Consider the following 27,376-nt stretch of genomic DNA (forward strand, 5'->3'; position numbering starts at 1 on the left):
TACCAGTGGGTACCTTACTAGGTATGAATCTTTAGTTTTAGCTTTGTCCAAAGGTTTGACATTAACCAGAACATACCTTCATAGGTTATGAAGGTACAGTGCAGGTTATGGAGGATGTTATCACTAAGGGTAGGGGAGACTCTGCACTAATGTTACAACTTCTGTGTGAATGTAAAAAAAAATAAGAAGTTTAATAAATAAAGAGGTTGGCGTTATTGCTGAAATAAATCACTAATTCCTTTTGACTGATTTATTCAGCAGAAAACACAAGGTCATAGACCAAAGGCAGTAACTACAGAGGCCCTGAACCCACGTTAGGGCACAGAGCAGAGACTTGTCATAATTCATGAGAAGGTGTAATTGGACTCCAGAGCCTGGATTTCTTCCAGTTCCTCTCCTGCCTCCTGGCCTTTGCACCTGCTGTCCCTCTGCTAGAAACACTCTTTCCCCTACACCTTTACCCGGTTTATGCCTACCGGCACTTCAAATGGAAGCTTAACTGCATGTATTCCAGGACACTTTCCCTGACCACCCAGAGGAGATTAAACACCACCCACCTAGTTTGGAATATTCATCATATATTATCCCAATTACTAGTTACCTGTTTTCCCTGCTACGATGTGAGGTTCATGAAGAGAAGGATTTGTTCTATACTTTCAGATATGTTTTCCAGGCAAACAGGCAAAGAATGAAAGATAATCATAATACCCATTTTATGTGAGGATGTGGTTAAATAGGCACTTTCATATACCAAGAGATGAGGAGATTCTCATGTATTTCCTTGATATTCTCTCTCTCCCTCTCCCTCTGGCTGGAAAGGAGTACTGGTCGTGAAGTCTCAGATTTTACATTCTTCCCCAGCTTCCCTATCCCTTAGCATAACATCCAAGCTTTGAACATGACAGTTAAGACCAATGTATCCCCAACATCCAAGGTTAGTGCCTGGCACTTGCTAGGTGCTCATTAAATATTTGTTGGAAGAATGAATGGATGGATAAATGCTTGCCAAGAGGGCTCATACTACAAAACATTTACACCAAGTTGATCTGAGCTAGAAAAAAAAAATGTAAGAAAGTATCATTATAAATTTCCAAAACGCTGTGGACTCACTATCTTCCCTTCTCACCTCTTCTCCAGAATGGCAGCGATCCCTGTCCCACTTACCAAATGAGAGCAGAGACACAGAGAAGCTAAATGACTCCTCTAAGGGCCATGGTTAGTAAGAAGACAATAGGCTTAATTCATGGGAGAAGAAAGATGCCTAAGATTTGCAAGATCCTACACCCAACTCCTAATCTGGAGATCCGGCGTTGCCAGTAAGCAACTGAATTGTCCCAAGGTCCTAAACTAGGCTAATTCGGAGACGAACATCCAGACGGCCTTCATGTAATCTCTTTCAAGTCAAGTCCATATCAAGGGGGAGAAAAGAAAGGTGCTTTGTGCAACAGGGTGCAATTTCCAAGAAGGCCAGCAGGTGGCGGCAGAGCACACCCAGGCGTCCGGTCTTTCTGGCTCACCTGCTGTTTTCCACCAGGTAATGCACAATTTTGTCCAGCACCTTCTCAAACAAGGCAGTGCGGATCCACAGGTGCTTGATGGCCAGTGGGGACAGGCTGGGCAGCTTCGGCAGCTTCCGCACATTCTCCTGGAGGCCCTGGATCTGATTTCGCCTTCAAGACCAGTAAAGAAGAAGGATGAATATTCACAAAAGAGGAAAACCAACAGGACCAATATGCAAACAGCAACCTCTCAAGGAAATGAAGGAATGGCAACTAAAACAACAAAAGAGCCCTTATTGCTCCTGGCAAGTGGACAAAGAGTTGGAGGAATCATCATACCCAGCAAACATGAAGACACAGTGAAATACACTTTCATACACTGTTGATGGGTAAGCCGGATTCTCATAGTGATTCAATTCTCTTCTCTTCTACCTATCTGTCATGGATGAGTGGTTGCATGAATGAAGGAATGGCTCTCCCTTACCACCTGGCATGGGTATCTCTAATTCCTCCATTAGAAAGTTACTCCCAATATCATGGAAGGCCGATGGACATCTACCCCTTTAAGAAGTTCTCAGCAAACACTTGGGAATTTAGCAGATGGACTGGAAGACACCTGAAAACCAAGTGGCTGAGGAGTCAGATTCCTAATGGGAGTTGGCAATGTGAAATCCACAGCCCTGCCCATCACACAGTTCTGGCCAGCAGCTCTGGGCTGGTATGGCCTGAAAGGCAAGGCAAGGGCCATTGCCCATCCAGTGAAGTGGAGGGAGTACCCACGGCAGAGAAGGCAAACATGGCATGCGTGCTTCTCTCTCCTGTCTCTTGCCATCTAATCAATCTGAGCATTCTTTCCTGTGAAACCCAAGAGTAGCTCTAGAATCTTTCACAACAAGGTCCTTTGGGCAGCCTCTAGCAACAACTGGAGCTGAAACCTATTTGCCATCCCTGACCAGGCTCCAGATCAAGGCTTTGGCTGAACAACTGGGGCTCTCATGAGGCTCTGGTGGAGGGGGCTCAGGTACACATACTCAGGCCATGAGCCTCCCCCCAGCAAACATCATCAGCTCTTAAGACATGTGAGTGAAGTCAAGGCTCCCCTTCAATGGTGGCCTCAATGTGACACCTGGTCCATGCAGACAGAGACCATACTGCTTTGATTAAACTTTGGTCTTCCTGCATTCAGAATGGGGTCTGGCTCCCAAGAGCCACTTATGCATTCAACAATCGTGTCTCGAACATTTTCCAGGTGCTAGGCACTGTCCAGGCACTGGGGATGGGGAGTAGCAGATGTTAGTTGCCTGTTCTCAGGAGTTCAGAGTTAAGCGGGGAAGATAGACAAGAATCAAGGAAACAAATGAAAGAGTAATTAGAGGTGGTGATAACCGCAGGGAAGTAAGTAAATAGAGTGATGATCTCAAAGAAAAATTGGGTGAGGTTTGGAATTTATCCTTAACTGGGGCAAGGCCTGAGATGACAAGAAACTAGCCACAGAAAATGAAGTATGGGAACCGGGTGGTGGGTAGAACATGTGCAAAGGCCCTGGGGTAGGAAACAATCTGGCAGGTTTGGGGAGCAGAAAGGAAACTGGAGAGAGGAACTGGCAGGAGGCATGGGTTCTTGCAGAGCTCAGGGAGGAACGTGGAGTCAGGGGGACTGTCCTCTGCAGGGCGTGCCCTGCCCATACCCCATGCTCCATACTCACGTGCTCTCAATCAGCTGCTCCAGGTCCTGCACCTTGTGGCTCAGCTCCTCGGCTGGCGGGCAGTTCTTGCCCACTTTCATGAAGAGAGCTGCAATCTTGTTGCTGCGCAGAAAGCCAGCCGCCCGCCGCCGCAGCCCATGCAGGACGCAGGCCTCCACAGCCGCTGTAGGGACATGACAGTCAGTAGGCCCTGCCCCGCCCACACTCCCACGCGCCCAGCCCAGGACTTCAGTCACACAGAGGCGCCTTGGAGAGCTGCGGGCCCAGCATCTCAGAATTCATGAGAGCATCACATGGGAAAACCGCATATGCCTCTCTCCTTTCCACTCCCTCGAAAGGGAGTAAGACAGCTGAGGAGTTAACCTATGCTCGCTGCCCAAGGTCAGACTATCTGCCCACATCCTTTCCCAGACACTAAGCAGTCGTGTGACCTCCAGCAACTACTTCCCCTCCTTGTGTCTCAGTTTCTTCATCTGTGAAGTGGGGAGAACATGAACGTGCATCTTAAAAGGTTGCTGTTAGAATGAGGTGGAAAAAATGCATGGAAAGCACTTCACATAGAGCCCAGTACACAGTAAGTGCTTTAGGAACATTAGCTATTACTCCTGCCAGGGAGAGAGGAGGGACCAGACCACAGGACTGTTGAGCTTTGTCTGGGCTCAAGATAAAAGTGACATGAACGTCACTCCTGTGATTCCAGTAACAGCTAGCATTACAGATCTCATTCTCCCTCTGCCACAGCCAAGGAAGAAAGGACAACCATCCCCATTTTTCAGATGTGAAAACCGAGGCTCTAAGAAGCAAACCAAATTGCCCAGGGCCACCTGGCAAATAAGTGACCAAGTTGGGATTCAAAACCAGGCCTGAGCCCACGGTGTGCTCACAACGCCTGTGCCTCCATGAAGGATTTGAAGAGAGGCTTCACTCATCATCTTCCCGTGTCTGTGTTTGCCCTGGGTGGTAGTCTGGGCTCTACCTCTAACTTGCTGTGTGACCTCAAGCGAATCGCTTTCCATCTCTGGGACTTAGTGTTCCCTGCTGGGGGACAGTCCCTGTGTAGGCCATTCTGATGACCCCAATCTTATTTCTGGTACTTTCAGCAGGCCTCTATTAAGTATTCTCCTACCTTCTATCTCACACAGTGAGACCAGTGTGGAGGAAAAAGCTTTTTCCACTCAATCCTGGTGGAAAAAGCCCATGAAGTGAGTGTGCTAGTTGCCGTCACTCCAAAGAAGGAGAACGCCAACAGTCCAAGGGTTAAGAGCCCGGCCAAGGTCATGTTGTGTGCAAGGACAAATACTGAGAAGTTCTGGTTCAATTTCTTGTCTTGGGTTTGTTGTTGTTGTTGTTAGCAATTACTTGGCTTTTTTTTTTTTAATTAAATTTTTTTTTTAAATAGGCTCCACATCCACCATGGGGCTTGAGCTCATAACCCTGAGATCAAGAGTTGTGTGCTCTACCAACTGTGCCAGCCAGGTGCCCCAGTAATTGCTTGGCTTTGAATGAATGTCCACCTATTGCCTAATTTGCTTATGGGCTTAAAATAGTCTGGATGAGCATCTCTTAAACACCTTCATTTTTGCTTACACACACAACACTTTTCATCCATTTATACTTCAAGAAGTTAAGTAACTATCCAGGTATTGGCAGCTTGGTGGACTCTTTCTGACAATGAATCCTAAGGAACGGTGGATCAGAGACACCTCAGGGAGACCCTGTAGGCCTTACTCAGTGCCATCACATTTCATCCCTCATCCCAAACTGTGGCTGGAGTTAGAGGATTATTGTGATTTTTATCACTTTCTATTCCTCTAAGTCTTTAATGAGTAGGTATCGTAGCACTTTCTGAAATGGGCATGCCGCTTATTTTCTTTGCAAATAAAGATATCCGGGAGAAAAAAATATAGGTAAATACATTCCCATATTCACATTTGTGTGTATATGTGTCCTTTCATATACATACATGTTCATGTAATTATGTGCATATATACTCCTCTATATATACATAAATATGCAAGTATATAAATATACATGTAGGTTAAACAGATCTCACTTCAAAAAACATAAAATTTTGCCAAGGTCACCCAACACACAAGTGGCAGAGAAGGGATGTGAACCCAGGTCTGCCTGGCTGCAAAGGGCCCAAACTGAGGTCAGCAGGCTCCCAGGTCATGACGTGTGTTCCCACAGGTGGTACACCCAGCCACCTGGATGAAGCCGAGGGGCCAGTCAGGTCGAGACCAAGGCCACGAGAGGGGGATTAGAGCACGTCCTTCACCCCAACACATGCCAGTCATGAAATAATAAAGGTTTTCAGGGAGAAAGAAACTCCCCCACTTATACGTACACACTGATACGTCGAAACGGAATCCTGACTCCGGGGACACCCAAAACCTGCGTCTGTGGCCGAGGTGGAACCTGGCAGCATGGTTATTTCTGGAGCCTTGCAAGCAAAGCTGATTCAAGGAGAGACGTCTGAGTCATGCTCTGAGCCCTGGGCCTGCCTCCTGTGCTGAGCCAGCTGGACATGATCCCTCAGGACGGTGTGATGGTTCCTCACTCCCTGTATTTTTAAAGCCCATCCATCCCCTCCCATTATTTAGCAACAGCCATAGGCAGGGCGGGGGAAGGGGCACGGAGCCATTCCTCAGATGGAGCCATTCCTCAGATGCGAGACCCACATCACTAGGGGTGTGGGTTGGTGGCTGTGAACTGAGAGGGGAAAGCAGGCCCTCTGGCATCAACAGTGATTAACCCTTCGTAGGTTGCAAGGGGGCCATTCTTAATGTCTTCTGGAGACATTGCTGTATTTCCAAATTCCCTAATGGGGCCCCTTGGAAATCTGAAAATAACTGGAGTTACAAAGCAAAAAAGCAGTTAAGAACGCTTGCTTGCACAAAGATGCCACTCCCCCAGGTCAGGTCAGCCCATAGAGAAAGAAGCCACTTTCAAGGCCACAGGCCACGGACTCACCACAGAAGGAGATGATGTGGCTGCTGTCCTCGTGGACAAACTTCCGTGTGACGGCCTCCTCCATGATCTGCTTCACCTGGAAGGCAGACGGCAGCTGGACGGGAGACCCAAATGCGACCCAGGGTGTGGTCACCCCAAAGGGCTGTGTCGCCCCTCCTGGGCTTCTCAGGCCGTCCGCAGTGTTTTGATAACTGCTTTCCTTTCACACCCTGCTCACCCCGTCTTCTGTTAAGTCTGAGGCCTGTGGCCTATAAGAGCTCCACACTTCACATTCTCCTGAAGTATTTTTTCGGGTGCTTGCTCTGCACTTTTCAGATGTCACACGAAATGTCATCTCCCTCCTTGACCCCATTATCTGAGACAGCCCTCCCCCTGACTCCATCCATCCCTCGTTACAGTTCCTTCAGGGTACTTACACTATTCCTGTCCTGTCTCTTTGCTTACCATCTCCCTCCTCTAGGATATAAATGCTCTGAGGGCAGGGCCTCATCTGCCTCAGAGCCTGCAAACTGTGGCCTCCCCGATGTTAGGGGCTGAACTGTATCCCCGCACTCATACGCTGAAAGCTTAACCCCGAGTACCTTAGGATGTCATCTATTTGTCGACAAGGTCTTCAAGAGCTAATTATGTAAAATGAGGTCATTAGGGTGGGCGCTCATCTGGTACGACTGGTGTCCTTATAAAAGGAAGTCTGAATACAGACCACTACAGAGGGAAGAGTCCCCCATCCTGGGAGAAGAGGGCCATGTACGAGAACACCCAGAACAGAGCTTTCCCTCACAGACGTCGGAAGGAGTCAATTCTGCCAACACCATGATACTGGACTTCCAGCCTCCAGAAGCGTGAGAACATAAATATCTGGCATTCAGGTCCCCCCGGGTGTGGCAGCTTGTTATGGCAGCCGGGGCAGACCAACACATCCACCGTCAGCATCCTCACCATCACGCTCCACGTCCTCATCCCCCCAGCAGAGCACTTCTGTGCCAGAGGAGGAATGAGTGAACGAGTGAATGAGTTCTAGGCTTACCCGTATTAACTCACTGTACCCTCTCCACAGCCCTGTGCGGGGTGGATCTATTTTTATGAGAATGAAGATCAGAGAGCCTAAGCAGCCAGCCCAAGGTCACACAGTGTACAGGAGGCAGAAGCAGAAACCCAGGCTCTTGATGCTACTCTAGAAGCTTCAGCCAATGGCTTGTCTCTGAAAATAATAAAGCTGCTCTAGCTTACTATGTGCACAGCACTGTGGTAAGCACACATGGTATTATGGAGTCATATGCTGAAGCCCTATTCTCCCCCTCCTGGTGTGATGGTATTTGGAGGTGGGGCCTCTGGGGGGTAATCAGGGTTACACGAGGTCCTGAAGGCAAGGGCCTCAGGATGGGCCTGGTGTCCTTAAAAGAAGAGGAAGAAATCAGAGCAAAGTGAGACGGTGGTTGCCTGCAAGCCAGGAAGAGAACCCTGGCCGGGAGCTGAATCTGCTAGCACCTTGACCTCGGACTTCTCAGCTGGCAAACTGCAAGAAATAAAGGTCTGTTTAGGCCACTCTATCTGTGGTGTTCTGCTACGCCAGTCTGAGCAGAGGCACGCGGCAAGCCCCACATAATCCCCACAGCATGGTTCCCAGGTGGCCCCTACCACCCACTTCATTCACAAGAAAATTATGAAATGTAGAGGTATTGGTTACTACCTAGCGAAGGTCATCAGAACATCCAAGGTCATCCTGCTGAGGTTTCTACGCTGGGCAATCTGACTCCAAGGGGAGCCTCTGCCCACTCCACTCCACTCCAGAAACAGGGGTCAGATGCACTTACTGGGGTCACCGCCCTCCGTGACACAACAGAGGAAACAACCCCTTCCTCTTACTCTCCCTCTCTCCAGAAGGCCGGGAGGACCCCCTAACCACTGTCTGTGGTTCATAGCAACACTGGTGCACTTATTTCCCAGCTCAGCACAAGCCGGGGTGGAGTCTGGGGGCTGCGGCCTCTCTCTGCTACATGATGGCCTGGCCCCGCAAAACTAAGATTCAGAAGTCCGCTGTTGGCAAAAACCATGGGCAGAGTTCTTGGGGGGCGGGGGGTCCTGTGTGCTTGAAGGAGAGCAAAAGGGCTTTCCAATTTGGGGCACGGAGTCCAGGGAAGGCCACTGGCCCCTCCTTGGCCCCTTGGACAGGAGCTGATCACATGGTAGGATATCACAGTGTGCCCCACAGAACCCTTCAGGACTGGAGGCTGCTTAGGGGGGTGCTGGAGAATCCTCGGCTGCCAGTCCCTTAGAGGACAGGGGACTACTTCAGCCACAGGGAGAGCCTCCCGCAAGGTCTCACTGCTTCCCAGGGTGGCCCTCACCCAGAGACTGGAGCAGGCGGGCCCTGAAGATTTGGCATCCTCACCCCAGCTTGGGACAGCTTTGAAGGGCCACAAAGCTCCCTGGGAACTCGCCGTGGCGCTTCCATGAAAGCCCCGTGGCCCATCTTCTCCTTTGGCCCTCTCCTGCTTGCTTCACTCTGCTCCCCGGGTGTCAATCCCAAAGGCATACCCAAATAAACCTGCATGCTGACCTCCATCTCCACAATGGCCTCCACTCAGGGACCGCCAAGCCATAGCATGCACACATGTGAGCAACAGTCAACAGGGAGACGTCGTCGTAAACAGTTCAAATGCTCATGAATGCAGTTCAGTTCGGCAGGAGGCCCTCGCACTGAGGGCACAGAGCAGCAGGGATGGAGTCAAACAGTCCTGCCCAGGAAGACCTTTCACTCCAATGAGCCAAAAGGTAGGACAAGCTATGACAGGCACAGGGCAAGTGTGACATTGCCCAGCAGGGCCAGCAGCACCAGCACCAGGTGGGACCTGGTAGAGATACAAATGCTTGGCCTCCGACCCATGGAATCAGCAACTCCAGGATGTTTATCAAGCTCTCCAAGGAAATCTCACGCAAGCTCAGATGGCAGCAGGAGGTGTGAGAGGATAGAAAACAAGAAGCCGTCCCAAAATCCTTAGGAAGAGATTCAGCAGTCACGGCTCCTGTCTGGGACCTTCCCCACACAGCCAGCCCCTTCTGGCCACCTCTCCTGGCCCCCAAGTCGGACTAGGGGAGGTAACAGTTGCGGCTTCCTCACTATTACCACCACAGGGTGCTGCATCCTTGGCGCACCCCACCCTGCCTTGGTCAGTAGTGCCTTTATTAAATTCACCTTACTGTACTCCGTTTGGGGGAATCCTCTGTTTCCTATCGTTACCCAGACTGGACACACGCGCTGTCTCAAGTCCAAACTCTGCAGAGTGGAGAAGGTTGTCCGTTTATCGCTGTGGACTCTGAAACTCAGGAAGGGCAATCCCCAGGGAAGGCTGGCTCCAGGACTCTTGTCCTGGGGATGGATCTGGGGTGGGGTGGGTGGTGGAGGTGCAAATGCAGCACCCGTGGGTAGTGGGTAGCGCTCAGCCTGGGGAGGGGCCCTGACAAGTGAGGTGCCCCCCACTTCTGCTGGCTCCCAGCTGTGGGCTAGAACCCGTCTCCAGAAGTTAGTAACAGGCTGCCAGCCTGAGGCCAGAAGAGGAAATTAAAAAGGCAGCGGGGCAGAAGTCTCCCTGGGAAGGACGCTGACAGCCTCCCAGGAGAGAGCACACGCCGCAGGAAGAGGCTGTGACCCATACCCTCGAGGGTGGGCCCCATCCCCAGGGAACTGGCCAGACCTGTGGGGGTGAGGGAGAGGGCCACAGAAGGCCTCTGAAATTCAGTTCAACCACCTTTCCCTCTCAGGCGCCAGGCATGAGCTTGGACTCGGTCGGCTGTGAAGCTGACAGATGTGAGGGACCTCGGGGTGGTCTGGGCATGGTGGCGGTGGCAGGTGGCCTCCCGGCCCCTCCCCAGCCTCTGTGATTTCTCTAATCTTCAGCCCTGGGATCATGTCTGATTCAGGCAGCACAGAGGCAGTGGCTGTGGTCGCTGGGACTTGAGGCCCATAGACCTCCATCTGCATCCCGGCTCAACCCCTCGTGTCCAGGGCTGAGGATTAAATGGGCTGCTGTTTGCAAAAGGGCAGGCCTGGCTAGGACATAGTAGAAGTTTCGTGATGCTAAAGCTTGCTGCCATTTTTTATTTTTTGAGCACTCACTGTGTTCCTGGAACTGTTTATAGCAGTGACAACCCAAATGAAGTGGATTACTGAATTATTCCCTTTTCACAGATGGGGAAACTGAGGCAGGGAGCTGTTCCATAACCACCCCAGGTCATGCAGAGGAGGCACGATCAGACCCAGGGCCTTTATTCTAACAAATACTTTGTCTCATAGCAGAAGCTGGAGGCCATTTTGAACAAAATGCTTTTGTTATTGCCCAGCTTAGAGTGAGAGAGTATGTTTACTGAGCACCTACATGTGCCAGGGTCTCTGTACAGAATACCTTATTTAATCCTCGCAGGAACATCATCATCCCCATTTTAAAGCTGCATAAACTGAGGTTCACAAGAGTTTATGCAATTTGCCCTAAGGTTACAAAACCAGGAAAGGGCACAGTCAGGACCTCTTGAACTTAGGTCTCACAGTCAGCAGTGCCTCCAGCCCTGCCCAGAAAGGGGTCAGGCCCTCTAAAATCCCAAGGTGCTGAGAAACCTATGAGAAAGGGATTCCTCAGTCTCACCCAACATGGAGACCAAAGAAGCACTAACTGCAAGTCAGGAGTCCGGAGTCACCCGGACCTGACTCTGCCACCCATGTCCTGTGGTGGCCTCTTCAGGGCAGGGAGACCTCAAAGGTCACAGTGGTCAGGAAGCTTTCATCCCTGTCTAGCACCCATTCTAAGGAGTCCTCCAACATCTGCTTGCATTCCCCCAATGATGGGGAGCTCACTTCCTCCAGAACCAGCTTATTAGCTCTAACGACAGGATGTTAGGAGGCAGTGGAGAGGCTAGGAGCCAGAATGTGGAGTTACTGACCTGACATCGAATCCTTGACCACTCATGATGCTGGACAAACTTCCTCACTTGTCAAATAGGGTGGATGATCATAGCGTTCCTACCTCATTGGGTAATGGGAGCCTTGCAAGAGCCCTGTGGAGACAGTGCCTGGCACATGGTAGGGATTCTACAGACAGGAGCCAGTCTTAGAGGATAGGGACTGCCTAGTTCAGGGCCGGCCCACAGTAGATATTCATGAGTGTGAGCTATGGGGCCCTTCAGCTCGATGCACTTACCCCAGCTTCCCATCCAGGGGCTATTTAGGACCTCACTGGCCTCTGGGGCAGTGGCCTGGCCCCACCCCTGCACCTGGGATCTCAGACCATCAGCCCCTGTCAGCCCCACCCTGCAAATTCAGGAACCAGCCCTGTCCTCCCACCCTCCACCTGCAAATACTTCAATAGCACACAGGAGGAGTAGTCAATCTCAGGAGGAAGTCAGGCAGGGAAATCGAGGCCAATCCGAAAAGCAGGAAGACGGGACTCCTGGGGGCTCCCCGGCCTGCCGTGTCTTCTCCCCACCCCATTCCTGCCACCTGCCCACTGATACCCAGATAGCCTCACGTGGCCCACCTGGAACCCTGCTAGGTTCCAGATCAACTCACTACTCCCGGCTGCCTCTCCACACAGTGCCGTGCTCACCGCTTTTATGCCTGGATCGGAATAATACAGCCCAGCGTGCAAGGCTCCCATAAGGATTTTTTTTTCCCCCATCCCCCTTCCCATAAGGATTATGGAAAGTATCAGCAGAGGGTCTCTAACAGGACCCAGCATAATACAGCTGGCATCCTATAAAGGGAGGCACCTTAGTAAAGCCAGTAAGGACAGGAGATCAGGAGTCACCAGGCTCAGGTCAAATTCTGATTCTGCCATTAGCTGGATGACCTCAGGCCTCAGTTTCCTTATCTGTGAAATGGAGATGATATACCACCTGTCAGGGCTGCTATGTGCAGATTTCATGAAAAAAGCATGCACAGCGCTCAGAATGGGAGCAGGAGCTCAGAATCACACAGTGTAAAAGACAGCTTCATGCATGTCACTCTCTACCCCCTTCTGCTGCTGTATACTTTTGCTTAGAATTTATCACGGCCTGACTTTCACTATACACCTGCACGCTTATCTCTAGGACAGTGCCGGGCAAACAGGAGGTGCTCAATCTATGTTGCGTGATCGATCACTCTGATTATATTAGTAACACACGCCGGCAGCTCATGCTCATCAGGTTTGGTTCCAGTGTCCTTAAGTCCCTCTGGCACCTGATCTCATTTGCTCTGTGTTCAAGGCCAGGGTGGGCAAACGTTTTCTGTGAAGGGTCAGAGAGCAAACACTTCAGGTTTTACAGCAGGACTGCCAGATAAAAATACAGGCTGCCCAGTGAAATCTAAACTTCAAATACATACGGAATTTCTTTTAGTGTAAGTATGTACCAGATACTGTGCAGGCTTATACTAAAAGATTCTCTGGTTTTTCTGAAATTCAAGTTTCAGCAGGTGATCTGCATTTTTATTTGCTAAATCTGTCAAACCTATTTTCAGGCCACATACCGTCTATGTCCCATCCTCTCTCGTTTTCACACCCCTTTTTAGGATGTAAAAACCATTCTTGGCTTAAGGGCAGTGCACACACAGGCTGGATTTGGCCACAGGGACCCCTGGCATAAAGCACCCAGCACTGTGCCTGTGGCTCACATTAGGCCAAAATAAAAACCAGCCGAGCTGCCACCTGCTCCTCCAAGTCCTGCTGCCTCGGTGCTGGCTCAGAGCACAGCTCACCCCAGCTGGGGTCCAGGGTGGTTGGCGCCCGGCAGTGCAGCTGCGTGAGTAATGCTGAGCCAGCAGGAGCTAATGAGATGGAGGCCCCCTGCCTCTCCCGGCCGCGAGAAACTCACAGTGGAAAGGCCGGTTCATTTAGGGTGTCTGGATGGCCTTCGGGGTGACTTTTAAAAATAGCTCGCAGCATCTGGGCAAATTGAGGGGGAGAGGGGAATGAGCAGAGGGCAGCTCTGCCTCCCGGGTGGGCACTCTGGATGCTGAGGGCGAGATGCACATGCCCTAGCAGGCCAGCATGTCCAGCCCTGCCTCGGACCGCGGGCCCTCAGACCCAGCCCTGCCTGGGACCGCGGGCCCTCAGACTCAGGCCCTCTTCTGTGCCTTTGCTCACACATGCCTTCTGCCAAGGGTCCCTCCCTACATGCTCCAGCTAGCTAAGTGCAACTCAGGCTTCAGCCCAGGTGTCACCTCCTTCTGGGAGCCTTCCTGGACTCTCCATACCCAAGCAGGGATAAATGTACCTCTTCCATGTTCTGCCAACACCTGCCTTCCCAGCACTTCCCTTCACAAGAACCACAGCTGTCCCTCATTCACTTAACATTTATGGAGCACCTCCTAGGAGTTTGGTACAAGGTGACGAGCAGATAGAATCCCTGTCCTTGTGGACACAGCAGTCTACAGAGACAGATATTAACCATGTTCAACAAACGGGTACATGACAACAAAAAAGTAGGCCAGTTCTCTGCAGCAAAAGAATTTGGTTCTTGGAGAATAACAAAGGAACTTGAGCTGATGAGGTAGGTCTAGCGGTCAGGGAGGGCTTCCTGGAGGAGGTGATGCTCAAGATCTAAAGTACAAACAGAACTGAACTCTCTGGTTTCTCCAACTCTAAACCAGAGGAGGAAAATGCTGCCCTTGCAATTGCCCCTCCCCCCCCAGAGCCACCCTAGAGCTCAACGGAAGGAACAGATGGAAGGACAATGTGGCAGGGAAAGGCACGACATGGAAATAGCTGGCGGCTTTTTATTTTTTAATTTCTTATGGGGGAGGGGGCGCACAGGAGGTGAGTTGGGAAGGCCTGCAACAGGGCTGCGAACTGTGACTGCTTCTACCATGGGGCCCTACCTTCCTTTCCTGCCACATCCTGTCCCCTCCCCGCCCCTTCCCACGCCTAGCTCAGGTCACAGGTGCCATTCCTTCTATAGGACTTACGATTCCCACCCCCTGCCTTTGCTTTGTGCTTTGTGCAGTCCCCTGCACCTGATATCCCCACCCACTCTGACCTCCATCTCCAGCTCTGGCAAAACCACTGCATCTTCTGGGACTCACTAAGGTGTCCTCTGCCCTCCTTCCCGAGCCACCCCTACCCCCCACCCCCCGCCAAAGTTGATGGGACCTCCTCCACTTCCAAGCTCCAATGGTCAGCTATGAGCACTGGGCTCTAGAGTCAAACTTCCAGAATTCAAACCCCAGCTCTGGCACAGAATCTTGGGCAAATCATTCCCATCAGTAAAATGGGTATCCGTATTTGCCTCACAGGCATAATAGATCAAAAGCATTTAACACAGTGGTAGCCGCACAGTAAGTGCTTTATACACTTATTTATGAGGTGTTCGCTGAGCCTGGCACCATGCTTGGGGCATTATTTTATCGAATCCTCAGGGTAATTAGGTGAGATGGGTGTGGGTGCACATTTTTACAGATGAGGAAACGGAGTCTTGGCGAGGTCAAATACTTGCCCAAGAGCACATGGCTTTTGAATGGCAGAGTGGGGACTCGAACCCACGACCATCTGCCCTGCACTGAGCCTGGCACACAGTAGGTTCATTTATCCATTCAACACGTACTGGTGCATCCCACAAGCTACGTGGGTGCTTCACATCCATGAACCCCAAAGATTCATAAGAAGCATGCCATGTGGGTGCCATTGCTACTACTCTATTTTCCCAATGAGGCAGCTGAGCTAGGAGGGATGGAGACCATCTGGTCCGTGAAGAGGCTGGGGTCTGAATCATCTCCGGCTCCAGAGTCCCAGGTGGCCAACTCCCTGCTCCTGGAGTCCTGGTCCTGCAGCACCAGCCAGCTCCACCTCTGCCCCACCAAACCTTTTCACGACTGACCTCCCCAGGTGTGCCCAGTACCTCCCAGCTCCCTCTCCCCTCTGCACATAGGTCTCCAATGGAGAATCATGGTAGCAAGAGGGAAACCTTCAACCTGAAACACGTATTACTGAAACCAAAGAATCTGAAAAGGCTACATGCTGTCCAAATGCAGCTGCAGGACATTCTGGAAAGAGCAACACTATGGAGACTGCAAAAAGATCAGTGGTTGCCAGGGGCTGGGGGGAGAAAGGGATGAACAGCAGAGCGCAGAGGATTTTTAGGGCAGATAAAGAGATGTATAGGAAATCTCAGTACTTTCTGTTCAGTTTCATTGTGAACCTAAACGTGCTATAAAAAATAAAGTCTCTTATTAAAAAAGAAGAAAGTAAAAAAGGAAATATCTTGTCTGTGCTCTGCTGCTACTGTAGGATGTCAGCAGGGATCCCAACGCTCCACTCGGCACATAGGCGAAGGGCCTCCTTCCAGATGGGTTCCTCCCTGCCCTCAGCCCATCACAGCCTGCACGGGGCTGGGGCCTTCTCAGAGAAGGGGTCTGAAGGCGTCTGGCACACAGCGGGAGCCCAGTAGCCACTGGTGAATGGATCAAAGCTTCCTCTCCTGGACTCTTGCTCTCTCTCATACACGGTTCCAGAACAGCCCTGCCCCACCCTCCCAGCCACACACTTCCACCCTGCCCTCCACATCCACACAGATGGATAATGAAAGCAGAGACACAGGACGGTCCTTCTGCAGCCCCATCTGTGCCTGTGGGAGAGAGCGGGAGGGCGGGGACATAGGTGATGAAGCTATGGCACCTGGATCTTCAGAGTCTCGGTGCTAGCAAAGTCTTCCCTCTTAGCACCACCCTCTTAACCTGCCCTAAACATGGCTGTGGGCCTTACAAGGGAAGCAAAAGCCTGTCTCTCAGTGGGCTGCTGCTGGGCCAGCCCCAGTTAATCCTTTTCTGGGATGCTATAAATAGGCACCACGCATCGTTCCCTCAGAGTATAGGGACTGGCCAACCTGCCCTGACCTGGAAGCAGGGCGTTCTGGGCGCTGAGATTGGGTTTCCCTCACACAGGTGCCCTGCACGGGTGTTCAGACACCCCCTGACGAGGAGGTCTCCCCAGTGCCTGGTTCTGGGGCATTCACCTGGGGGCATTTTGGCAAAAAGGTCCCCCCAGCTACACCTCCCGCACACAGCCACTCAGGGAGATGATGGAACTGTGAAGACAGTCAGTCCCCCGCCGCCCCTCCATTCCCGGAGAAAACAGCCTGCGTGTCTCACATTCCCAGCCCACGCCCTGGAGACTGGCCAGCCTTCTCCTGGGTGCTCTGCTGCTGTGTGAGGCGGCTCCCCTGGCAACACGCCCCACTTCCTCAGACCCACGGGCCTCGTGGATCAGGAAGGCACGCACAGACGCTGGAGCGGCCTCAATTCTCTCTGGGGGTCTGGGCAGCTATAGGAGATAAGAACATGAATTCCCAGATGGTTGCTTCAAACAGCACAGGGTGAGCCAGAAAACACATCAGCCACCTCTAGCCTACATTGGGAGGAAAAGCAGCCAAGCATCACATCCAAGGGCTGGGTGAGTACCCTGGCTCTGCTCCCTCACCAGCTGTGTGGCCTTGGGTAAGTCACTTCACTTCCTTCGTGCTTCAATTTACTCCCCTCTATAAAAAGGGATAATAAATAGGACCTACCCCTCTGAGCTGTTTTAAGACTGAAATATGTTCATGGATGTAGAGCACTTAGCACAATGTCTAGGACACAGCAGAACTTTCTGGAAAATGCTCTGTGCCTAAAATGTCCAAAACAGGATCCCTAGCCACATGCGGCTATTGTCCACTTGAAACTTGGGACAACTGAGCAACAGGATTTTTTTATTTGAGTTTTACTTCCTTTAAATGTAAACATGTAACACTAGTGGCTCCAATTGGATGGTGCAGGTCTGGAACACAGTAGGTGCCCAATAAATGCTAATTATGATTGTTGTTAGGGGTGGTTGTTTTTGGAGGGCTCACTGGGTTACAAACTAGGGAGCATTTCATTTCTGAGCAAGCCGAGATCGGGGAAACTGTATTCATCTTCAAATTCCAGCATCTTGCTGAGCGGTTCTGAACCGCATTTGGGTTTTGGGGTTGTGGACCTCAGAGACGTACTGAGGATACTCTCTCCCTACAACAAGTACAAAGTGTTGGGTTTTGGGGTTGTGGACCTCAGAGACGTACTGAGGATACTCTCTCCCTACAACAAGTACAAAGTGTCTGCGTAACTTCAGGGTTGCCCAGGCCCCTAGATCCCACAGACACCTAGCACCCAGGAGGTCACTTCCGCACTGCGGGGCTGAGCTCCAGATGCTGGGGCCCTCACCCTGCCCAGGCGGGATTCTGTGTCTTGTCTGCCTAGTTCGTTCCCATGTCCCTGCCTGGTCATGTCACCTGGACTCTCCTCTGGGTCCCCTCCCTCCCTCTCACTGGGCTGACCCCACAGCGTCCCTCCAGGCTTGACAGATCTAAGCGATGAGTCCCAGAGTGATTGGCACAAAAGCCATATGTGACCAGGGCGGAGGTCCAATAAAACCTAATCCTGAATCTTCTAGGAGAACCACGGGGGGGGGCGGGAGGGGGGGAGGAAGCTCTCTGTCTGCTGATGCCAAGCTGGCAGGTTGTAACCTGAGAGCTGGGCAACACTCTCCCTCCCCACAGAGACCAGCAAAGCAGAAAGCTAGCACAGAGAAAATCAGTGCAGAGACCAGAAAACACAGAGGGTCCTGATGACATCATTGGAACCCCTGGATAGAGCTGTACCTGAAGCTGGCCTCACTTCAAACTTCCCAAACCCCTGAAGCCTACAACGTCGATTTCGTAAGGCTCTCTTTCCCTCTTGGCTTGATCTTCATATATTTATTCGTTGCTCGAGCTGGCTTTGTTAGCAAGTTATCATCCAAATTGAAATGGGTGGAGCTGGCTAAAATACCAGCGCTGTGCTACTTCTCAGTTGTGTGACCTTGGTCCAGTTTCTTAACCTCTCTGAGCTTCAGTTTCTCTCATCAGTAAAGAAGAGTTGCTATTTGTACCTGCTCTATAGGAAGCTCGCTTTGTGCACTAAATGAGATCAAACAAAGCAAGTTAGAGCAGCATTTAATAAATGGTGGTTGTAAAGATGTCTAGTTCTCAAAAAGAAGGAAACAAATGCATGATAGTTGCTATAATTCTAACTAATTAGACGTAATTTACTAAATAATAAAAATTAAAGGAGAATCCAGTCAAGGTCCCAGGTATCATCAAGTCTCAAGTCTTGAGGCTTCCATCCTCTGATGTTTAAGTAGGAGACTCACTGCCAAAGGAACGGTTATTGTCCTTTACAAAACTGAGTTCTTTCAAGGTTGTCCAATGAAAAAGCACAAGAATCTATTTATTTCTTGTCTTCCTCTACTACTCAAGGAAAAGTACACTGCCTCCCCCTGGCCTTCAGCACTTAGCTGCTCATCCAGGGCCTCGCGGTGGCTAAGTGACAAGACCCGCAAGCTCACAAGGGCGTCAGAATTCCTTCAGCTGAGAGATTATCGCCACGAGGCCAATGAATAAGCAGACCCAGAGGGAAGATCCAACTGCCCACCTCAGGATGTTGAGGCAGCCAGGCAAGACTCAGCCTTCCCCACCCCCGCTCAAGGGCTCGTTCCTTTGGACCCCAAGAAATACCCTCTTCCCAGGCTGCGGCACTGCTCCTGTGGCAGCAGCACCCCCAGCCTGGGGCTTACCCAAAGAGAGCAAGATCCTACACTGAGAACATCTACAAGTTCATGTGACTGACCAGACAGGGCAGCACAATGTCCTTCTGCGACTGATTTCTATCTTGCTCTTAAATGGGTAAGCCAAGCACTCTGCCTGGTCCCTTCATAAATACTGGTGAATACCTGGCAGTGATAGCATCGCAGCAGTGCTGCGCGGTACAGGATACCCTCGCCATCTGATGCACGAGGACACCGAAGCTGGAAGGGTCCAAGCATCCACTAAATGGCAGGACTCAAACTTGGAACACAAGGCTGTCCGGTTCCAAAGCTTGGACCTTTTGTCAACTCCACGTGCTCAGAGGAGCTCATCACCATATGTGATAGGTCATTGGTTTCAGCTCCGGAGTGACGCGGAGCCCGGTTCCAGAGCCAGAGTCCAAGCTGTACCACTGACACTGTCGGTGACCTTTGGTGACTTATTTGCCATCTCCGTGAGTCACTATCCTTACCTTTAAGGGACAGTGTTTTATCCACTTTGTGTGGCTTCATGACAATTAAATGAGGCCATCACCATAAGATGCTCAGTAAATACTGTTTAAGAAATAAAAAAATCTTTACCCTGTTAGAATGCCTTTAGTTGAGCCTTTGCTTTTCCTGACCAGAACGAAGATTCCCAGATGGTCTTACCAGTGACCGAGTTTTAATAGGTCTGAAATACAGACTTGGCAAATTCCTTGTTGAGAAAATGCGAGAGACCTGGCTCTCGGGGAGGGATGCTGGCCAAATCTGATGGTTTGAGGTTCTTAGAATCCTGGAGCTGTCCAACTGCGTCCACTTGGAAAGCAGAATGGCATAGGCAGAAGGAAACTGCTGGCGGCCACAGGTGGTTAGGGGCAGCGCTGGGACAAGGACTTTGGTGTCCTCACTTCCCATCCTGGGGTCTGCAGCCAGCAAGTGGGGTGTCCCACTGGGGTGCACAAATGCCCTTTCCTACCTGCCGACCAGCAACAAATGCTATACTACCATTTCCCGGAGCCCTTCATGAGGTTACTGCAGGGAAGACCCAGCCAGACTGCACAGGAGACATAACCCAGCCGGAAAGCTAGGCCCCACCTGCCACCCTGCTCACGTCAAACCAGGGTGCTGAAGCCCAGGCCCTGCGCTAGCAAAAGCTCCCGGAAGCCGCATTGCCGGAGACCTGAAAAAAGCATCAAAACACACCGCACGGATGTGGCTGCATTATTCATGAGGAGAATTTCTGCCAGCTTAAGCCTGAAAACACGACACACGTGAACTGATTTGAGTCAACCCTGTAAGCATCAGAGAACCCTAAAATATCCACACCCAGTATTCCTGCATCTACTTGACTGGCAAGTATTTCTGGAACCCCTATTTGGCCAGTGGGGGAGTGGGGCAGAGTCAGGTGCTGTGGTTTCGAGCCTAAGAATTGAAAGCTCAGAAGAGAACAGCGAAGTTTCTTCTCTTGCCTAAAGACTCTGTGCCCCCGATTTGTGCCCTGCATTTATTGCTCGGCTGTGGCCAGAGCAGTCCACAACATGGATGAATTCATGCTTCTCCCCTTGTTCAAAATTCTCCCATGGGTCCCGTCTCACTTCCGGGGGGCCACAAGACCCTGCAGGAATGGCCTCCTGCTCCCTCTCTGACCTGTCTCCTCCTCCCTTCGGTTCACTCCACTCCAGGCTCCTTGACCTATTTGCTATTCATCGTTCCTGACTCAGGGCCTTTGCCTATGCTGTTCCCTCTGGCAGGAACACCTTTCCTGCAGAGGTCAGCAGGGTTCCCTCCTTCCCTTTAGGTCTCTGCTCAAGTGTCAGAGTATCAGAGGCCATGCCTGACCACCTCCTCTGGAAAGCACTGCCCATTCCTCTCCACTCACTTTCTTTTTCTTTTCGTTCTTTTCTTTAAGATTTCTATTTATTTATTCAGGAGAGACACACAGAGAGAGGCAGAGACATAGGCAGGGGGAGAAGCAGGCTCCCTGCGAGAAGCCTGATACAGGACTTGATCCCAGAACCCCGCAATCAGATCTGAGCCAAAGGCAGATAGATGCTCAAACACTGAGCTACCCAGATACCTCTCCACCCACTTTCTAGTTTTATTTTCCTCACAGCATTTGTGACTTCTAATACAGGCATACTTAGCTTTATTGTACTTTGCAGACACTACTTTTGTTTTTCTTTTCTTTTTTCTTTTTACAAATTGAAGGTTTGTGGCCATCTTGCATCAAGCAAGTCTGTATCAGCACCATTTTCCCAATAGCATTTGCTCACTTCCTGACTCTGTGTCACACTTGGGTAATTCTAATGATATTTCAAAACTTCTCATTATTATTATGTTTGTCATAGTGATCTGTGATCAGTAATTATGAAAACTCATGATGGTCAGCATTTTTTTAGCAGTAAAATGGGTTTTTTTGGAAGCCTCCACCTCCCACTCCCCTTAAAACATGTATACAATATGTACAATAAAAATAAAATCAATATAATTGTAATATGTAACATAACACAGTATTTCTAGATTAAGATGATTATATTATTAAAAATATAATAATAATTACTATATTTTTTTAGACATAATTCTTTCGCACACTTAATAGACTACACTATAGTGTAAACACAACTTTTACATGCACTGGGAAACCAAAAAATTCCTTTGACTTGACTTATCACAATATTTGCTTTCTTCTGGTGGCTTGGAACTGAACCCACAATATCTCCAAGGGGTGCCTGCATATATTTATTGTTTATCTATCTGTCCCCCAACTAGATCCTATGCTTCATGAGAGCATGTGAGCAGGGATGCCGCTTTGCACCTTTTCTACAGTTCCTAGAGCTGTACCTGGTACATAGTTGATGTTCAATAAATATTCCTGGAAGAAAGGAGGCAGCAAAAAACGTCAGGAATGGAAGGCAGGGAGAGGAGGTGGGATAGAGAGGAAGGAAAGGAGGGAAGGAGGCAGGAAAGAAAGGAGGAAGCTTTCTTCTAAGAAGTGGCAAAAAGCTCCATCTTGGACCCTGTTACCAGCTGATACTTTCTGAAGTCCAAGTCCAAGCAAGACCCTCCTTGCTCATAAATTTTCTACAGCTCCCTGCCGTCTAGTGGAGCAAAGCTCCGAACAGGGTGCATCTAGCGGGACTTTGCTGCCCCATCTCTTCCCCTACATACACCTGACCTCAAGCCATGTCTCCAGGGACTCTGCTGGACCTCTGTGAGGCCACCCTTCAGAGCTGACAAAGCAGGATTTGAATCCTGGCTTCTCCACAGGACTGGCTGTGTGACCTTAAAGTGAGCTGCTTAACTCCTCTGTGCCTCCAGCTCCTCCTTTATGGAGCGAAGGAGACAAGTATCCTCCCTCTTCGGGCCGTCATGAAGAAGTGAAGGAGTTTTCCAGCACAGAGGTTTCTCCGTCTCAACCACAGTGCCACTCTGGGCTGACACTTCTTGGTGGTGGGGGCTGTCCTGTGCATCGCAGGAGGTTGAGCAGCATCTCTGGACTCTACCAACTAGATGTCAGTCGCACCCTCGTTTTTGACAAGAAATGGCTCCAGACATTACCAAATGTCCCCTGGGCTAGGGCTGCCAGATTTAGCACTAGGCACTTTACTTCTGTTTATCTGGAATTCGAATTTAACTCGATGACCTATACGTTGTCCGGCAACCTCACCTGGGGGGCAAAACTGTTGCCCCTCTTTTATTGAGAAGAAAGAAGTAGATCCAAGTGGAAGCACCACAGGGGTCTCAGTAGAAACATCAGTTGATTCTCTCACTTCCTCCAATCTTCTTAGGATGTGAAACCCTCCTCCATCATCCCGTCACACTCCTACCCTGTCCCAAGGCTGGAAGGCACAGCTCCCCAAACACGCCCAGCTCAGCCGCTGTGGCAAGGGCTCCCCATGGCAGCTCTCATACCAGCTCCAGTTGGCAGAGGTCCACAAGAGCCTCCTCTCCAGCACCGGCCTCATCCCCCTGCCTCCGTCCCCCGGGGGTCTGTCCTCCCGCCCTCAAGCACCTGCTTTTGTCTCTTCCAATTAAGAGGCCTCCTAGGCCTAGCCCAAGGCAAGAAAACAAGGCAGTTAGTCACTTGGCTTCCGTTATCAACCTGGCTCAAGTGGCTGGCTCCTTTAATGGCAGTCGTCATGGCAACAAGAAGCCGGTCCCCTCAGCTGCCACTCTGGGAACCAAAACAAAATTAAGGGTTGGAGGCGGGGAGGGGAAGGAAGGGGAGGACAAAGCCAGCCAGGGAGGAGCCAGAATGGAGCTGGTTGGGTTTAACTGCAGGAAATCTCACCCAGGCCACCCTATCTCCTGGGCGACACTGGGGAGACAGAAAAAATAAGATGCCTGCCCAGAGGCAGCTCAGGCTAATGTGGTGGGTGTTTTCACATCGCTTATCCTGACAAGTGATCTTCATCCTCACTAGGAATAAACTGAAACTCAGACCCTTGTGAAGGTAAAGACAGATGCCCCGCTAAGGCTGTGCAATTACAAGCCATTAAGTTTAGGCTTCGCCCTCTTGCTCCACCTGGCTCCTGTCCTCCCCATCCTTTTTCCCTGTGCTTTTAGGATAGGACCTCCTGCTCTGCCCCTCTGCATTTGGCACCATGCTCCTTCCTCTCTGTACTCCAGCCACTTCAGAGTCCTCTCATCACTCAAGTTCACGGTGCTCCCTCCAGCCACAAAGTCTTTGTATATGCAGTTCCCTCTGCCAGGAATGGTTCTCCTCTGTCTTCCCACCTCCTGCCTTCATCTTAGAGGTGTGCTCATCCTTCACGTATCTTCTTAACATCACTTCCTCCAGGGCGCCTTCCTAGGCCACCTTGACCTTGTTGTATGTTCTTGTGGTGCCGAGTACCTCTCCTTCACACCTTGGTGCAAAGGCTGTCATAATCCTCTGAATTACACTCAGAATGTCTATCAGGATCTGTGTACCAAAATGGGAATGTCAGCCCTAAGAGGGCAGGACTTCTTTTATTCACTGCTGCATCCGCAGAGCCCAGTCCTGTGTCCGGCACACTGACGCCCTTCAGTAAGTAAACATGTCAGAATTTGAACCCAGCTCCGGGTGAGCCCAATGCTCCTTCTTGACCTGCTTCATGGTTCTGAGTCATACTGGCTCCCAGAGTCAGCACAGGACAGAGCTTCCAGCCCCATAGCCACTGCTGGCTTTTCTGGCTTCTGTGGCTCAGCCCAAGCTTGCAAACCTTGTCTAAAGAAACTGACTGTTAAGCCACCCTTTCCAGGAAGAATGACGGGAGGTACCTTTGGATGAGGCTGTGACACGCAGGGATGTGACTTCTCTGAACCCAAAAGATGAGGAGAAGGAAGAGCAGACTTGACTCCCAGATTTCTAGGCAAAGAGTTTCCCTCCACCATTCCATTGAAGACTGGCTCTCTGATACTGGGACAAGATGCTCTCCCAAGAGGTGGGCAGAGGAAGGCAAGGAGAGAGGAGGTCTGCTTTGGTGGGGCATGGACTCATTGCCATGCCCTTAGGGGCACCCATGCTCAGCAAGGGGTTCATAGAAGACTTGAACTTGTCTTCCCTTGACTGCTTCCGTGCCCTTGAGAAATCACTTATCCCGTCTGGGCCATTTTTCACCTCTGTAAGATGGAAATCATTCCACCCACAGCTGAGACTGTGGTGCCGTGGAGACACGGATGAGCACGTTTAGGATATAGAGGTAAGAGCCTGGCTCTGATGTCAGACAGATCTGGGGGGTTAAGTCCCTGGCTTTGCACCTTCTTGGCAGTGTTCTCTTGAGCAATCCACACCTCGTCTCCAGGCTTGGTTTCCTTGTCCATGAAATGGGGGCAGCCTCAGTCACCTCATCAAGTCACCGTGTACACAGAATATGGCACAGAATAGTACCCACTCTATGGAAACTCTGATTACTGAAATGATGTGCCCTGAGAAATGCAGAATTTAGAATCAGCCACCAACTTGTGACTATAAACCTGCCCTCTGACTGCAGATCCAGGGTCAAGGACCTTTGCCCAAACTTGCGAGGTTCTGTCCCTGACCACTTCAGGCACCAAGCAGGATGCCAAAGGGTCCCTCTGATCAAGTGATGGCCTCAGCCTTAGGCCAGGCAGAAAGCTCAGTCTAAGCCCCAAACTCGGCTGCTCCCAGGACAGAGGATGCAAGCTGACAACTCTGGTCACTAGAGGCAACGTGTCCCCCACAGCTTGCCGATATTCCAAACTAGACTGACATGGGTAGGACCTCCAGGAGCATTGCACCAATGCCTCTTTCTCCAGCTGTGGAAACTGAGTCCTTGAGAGAGGAAAGGACTTGTCCAGGGCACCAAGGGAGCTCCTGGCAGAACCAGGCCAGAGGCCCAGCTGAAGCCCTGCCCAGAAGCAGATACCGAGAGGCACTGCCCTCCCAGACGCCTTGCTCACAGGCTCTTCTACCTGTATAGATCCCTTCCATTGAACCAGCAAGCCATTTCCTGAGAAACATAGCCATTCCGGGGATGCCTGGGTGGCTCAGTGGCTGAGTGTCTGCCTTTGGCTCAGGGCTTGATCCCGGGGTCCTGGGATCGAGTCCCACGTCAGGCTCCGCACAGGGAGCCTGCTTCTCCCTCTGCCTGTGTCTCTGCTTCTCTCTGTGTGTCTCTCATGAATAACTAAACGCTTCAAAAGAAAAGAAAACACAGCCATTCCATGTGACAGTCTCCGGGGAGTACAAATGACATCTAGGTTTAAACAATGAACAAAGAGACTACAGGCTTTTAACCTGAAGGCTTTTGAGAGAGTTTCTATAAGACACCCTCCACCAACTCAGTCATCAGAAAATTGTAGGTGTGCAGGTTTTGTTGCAAAGGTGGTCTATCTAGATAGAGCTTTCTTCAGGTCCCCACAATGCCTCTAAGAGGGCTAAACTGAAAAGTTCTGGGCCTTTCTGAGGAATTCCACGTCTCCCATTATGTATCCTTATTCAGAAATGCCAGAATATACAACTAGCTCTAGAGCTGATTCTTTAAACAACACGAGACACGCCACACAGAGACCTACACACAACATGCGCCCATGCTTCCTGAGGAGGGAGGGGCAGCCACCGGTCCCCTCTTCCAGGCTGTCTTTGATGGCTGACTGCCACCATGCAGGGAGGGGCTTCTGGGTGCTCGGTGCTGACACCAGGCTGACACCCTCCTCGTGTGTGCACACGCATGCATACACACACACACACACACACACACACACGCAGGCGCGCGCGCCATCAGGCCAGCCCCAAGGTCTACAGCCATTTGTGATCTCGAGCTGAGGACCCAAGATACAGAGGTGATGCCGCTCAACAGTGACCGGGTCCCAGGGTGAGGGATGTGAGGCAGCATAAGGAGGGCAGCACACACACATACAGTCACACATACATGGCCGCAGCCTCACTCACGCACACAGAGACTTCTGCATCACACGGTTACACACCACACTCACAAAGACAGATCAACACACAGACACGTGTACACGCAATATGGAGACACACTTGGTTATCTCCAGGCAGATGCACAGACAGCCTCAGATACACACACTCACAGGCACATGTCGTCGCCCACACAGGAGTGAGCGTGCTCCACACGCAGTCCGGGCATCTACATGCTTCCCAGGAGCCCGCCGCTGCAGGCTCGCCCCTCTTCGGGAAGTCCAGGGCTATTCACGAAAGGCTAGACTGGGCTCCCAGCTGGCCCCAAGGAGAGTGAAGGGGGCAGAGGGGCAGGTGAACCCTGCCTGATTCGCACCCTACTGCGGGTCGGGGGTGGGGAGGGGTGGGTGAGGGGAACTCGCCTGCCGAGACGCCCTGGCACAGGCCCACAGATGGTGTAACCCAATGACCAGGGACTTTCGGGGAGGGAGTCCCCAAGCTCCTGGGGGCGGTTCTAAGGACTGAGAATTGTGGGGAAGGGGAGATGGGGGCTGTTATCCCAAAGTGAACCGTTCCCTTTTGCCGAAGTCTGGTCCTCCTCCTGCAGCCCTACCCAGCCCCTCACCTCCCAGTAAGTCCAGTCAGCCCCCAGGTGCTTGCCTCACCTTAAAGAGACCCACCCACCTGCTCCTCCACCAGAGGGGGTCCTACCCAGACACACCCGGGTGTGCCCCCTATCTGGGGCGGCCCTCCCGCTGCGTCCGCCCCTACACACAGCAGGAAAACATCGAGCCCCCCCCGTACCTGAGGCCCCCACCCCCAAACTCACCCGCCTCCAGTCCTGCAGGAGGCCGATCCCTCCCCAGGTGAGCCCCACGGCTCAGGTGGCCGCCCCGCTGCCACGGGCCACCACCCCTTTGGAGACCCTTGCCCCGGGGGAGCTTCGGCGGCTCCCTCCCCAGGGTCGCGCCCCCGGCCCCCCCCCCCCCCCCCCACCCCCGGCACCTACCTCCTTCTTGACAGTGCGCAGCAGCCTCTGCCGCGTGTCCGCCTCTGTGGGACGAGACGGGGGGACGGCGGGTCAGCCGAGCGCTGGGGGCGGGGGCACGGGCCGCCCTCCCGCCGCCCCCGCGCCCCGCGCCCGCTCACCCGCTTACCCGCGGGGCCCGAGGCCATGGCCGCGCGCGCTGCGTTCCCGTCCGGGCGGCGGCGGCGGCGCTCGCTGGCTCGCGGGCTCGGCTGCAGCAGCCGC

At 51.6% G+C, this 27,376-nt stretch overlaps 1 protein-coding gene across 3 annotated transcripts; it reads right to left on the reverse strand.

Annotated features, from left to right (window-relative positions):
* Nucleotides 1–1,055: 1,055 nt before the first annotated feature.
* Nucleotides 1,056–27,376, reverse strand: LOC125753765 (small G protein signaling modulator 1-like). Of its 3 annotated transcripts, none has more exons than XM_049102118.1 (5): nucleotides 27,282–27,376; nucleotides 27,134–27,177; nucleotides 6,178–6,253; nucleotides 3,205–3,367; nucleotides 1,056–1,670 (listed from the first exon to the last, which is right to left on the reverse strand). In XM_049102118.1, exons 1-5 carry the CDS (start codon nucleotides 27,298–27,300, stop codon nucleotides 1,514–1,516), a joined length of 459 nt encoding a protein of 152 aa, XP_048958075.1. In that variant the 5' UTR covers nucleotides 27,301–27,376; the 3' UTR covers nucleotides 1,056–1,513. The 3 variants fall into 3 exon arrangements, with proteins under 3 accessions (XP_048958075.1, XP_048958076.1, XP_048958077.1); XM_049102119.1 differs by having other exon boundaries at nucleotides 27,274–27,291; XM_049102120.1 differs by lacking the exon at nucleotides 27,282–27,376 and adding an exon at nucleotides 11,938–12,038 and having other exon boundaries at nucleotides 27,134–27,230.

This window comes from Canis lupus, chromosome 26 (assembly GCF_003254725.2).
Source record: "Canis lupus dingo isolate Sandy chromosome 26, ASM325472v2, whole genome shotgun sequence".
Classification (NCBI taxonomy): domain Eukaryota; kingdom Metazoa; phylum Chordata; class Mammalia; order Carnivora; family Canidae; genus Canis; species Canis lupus.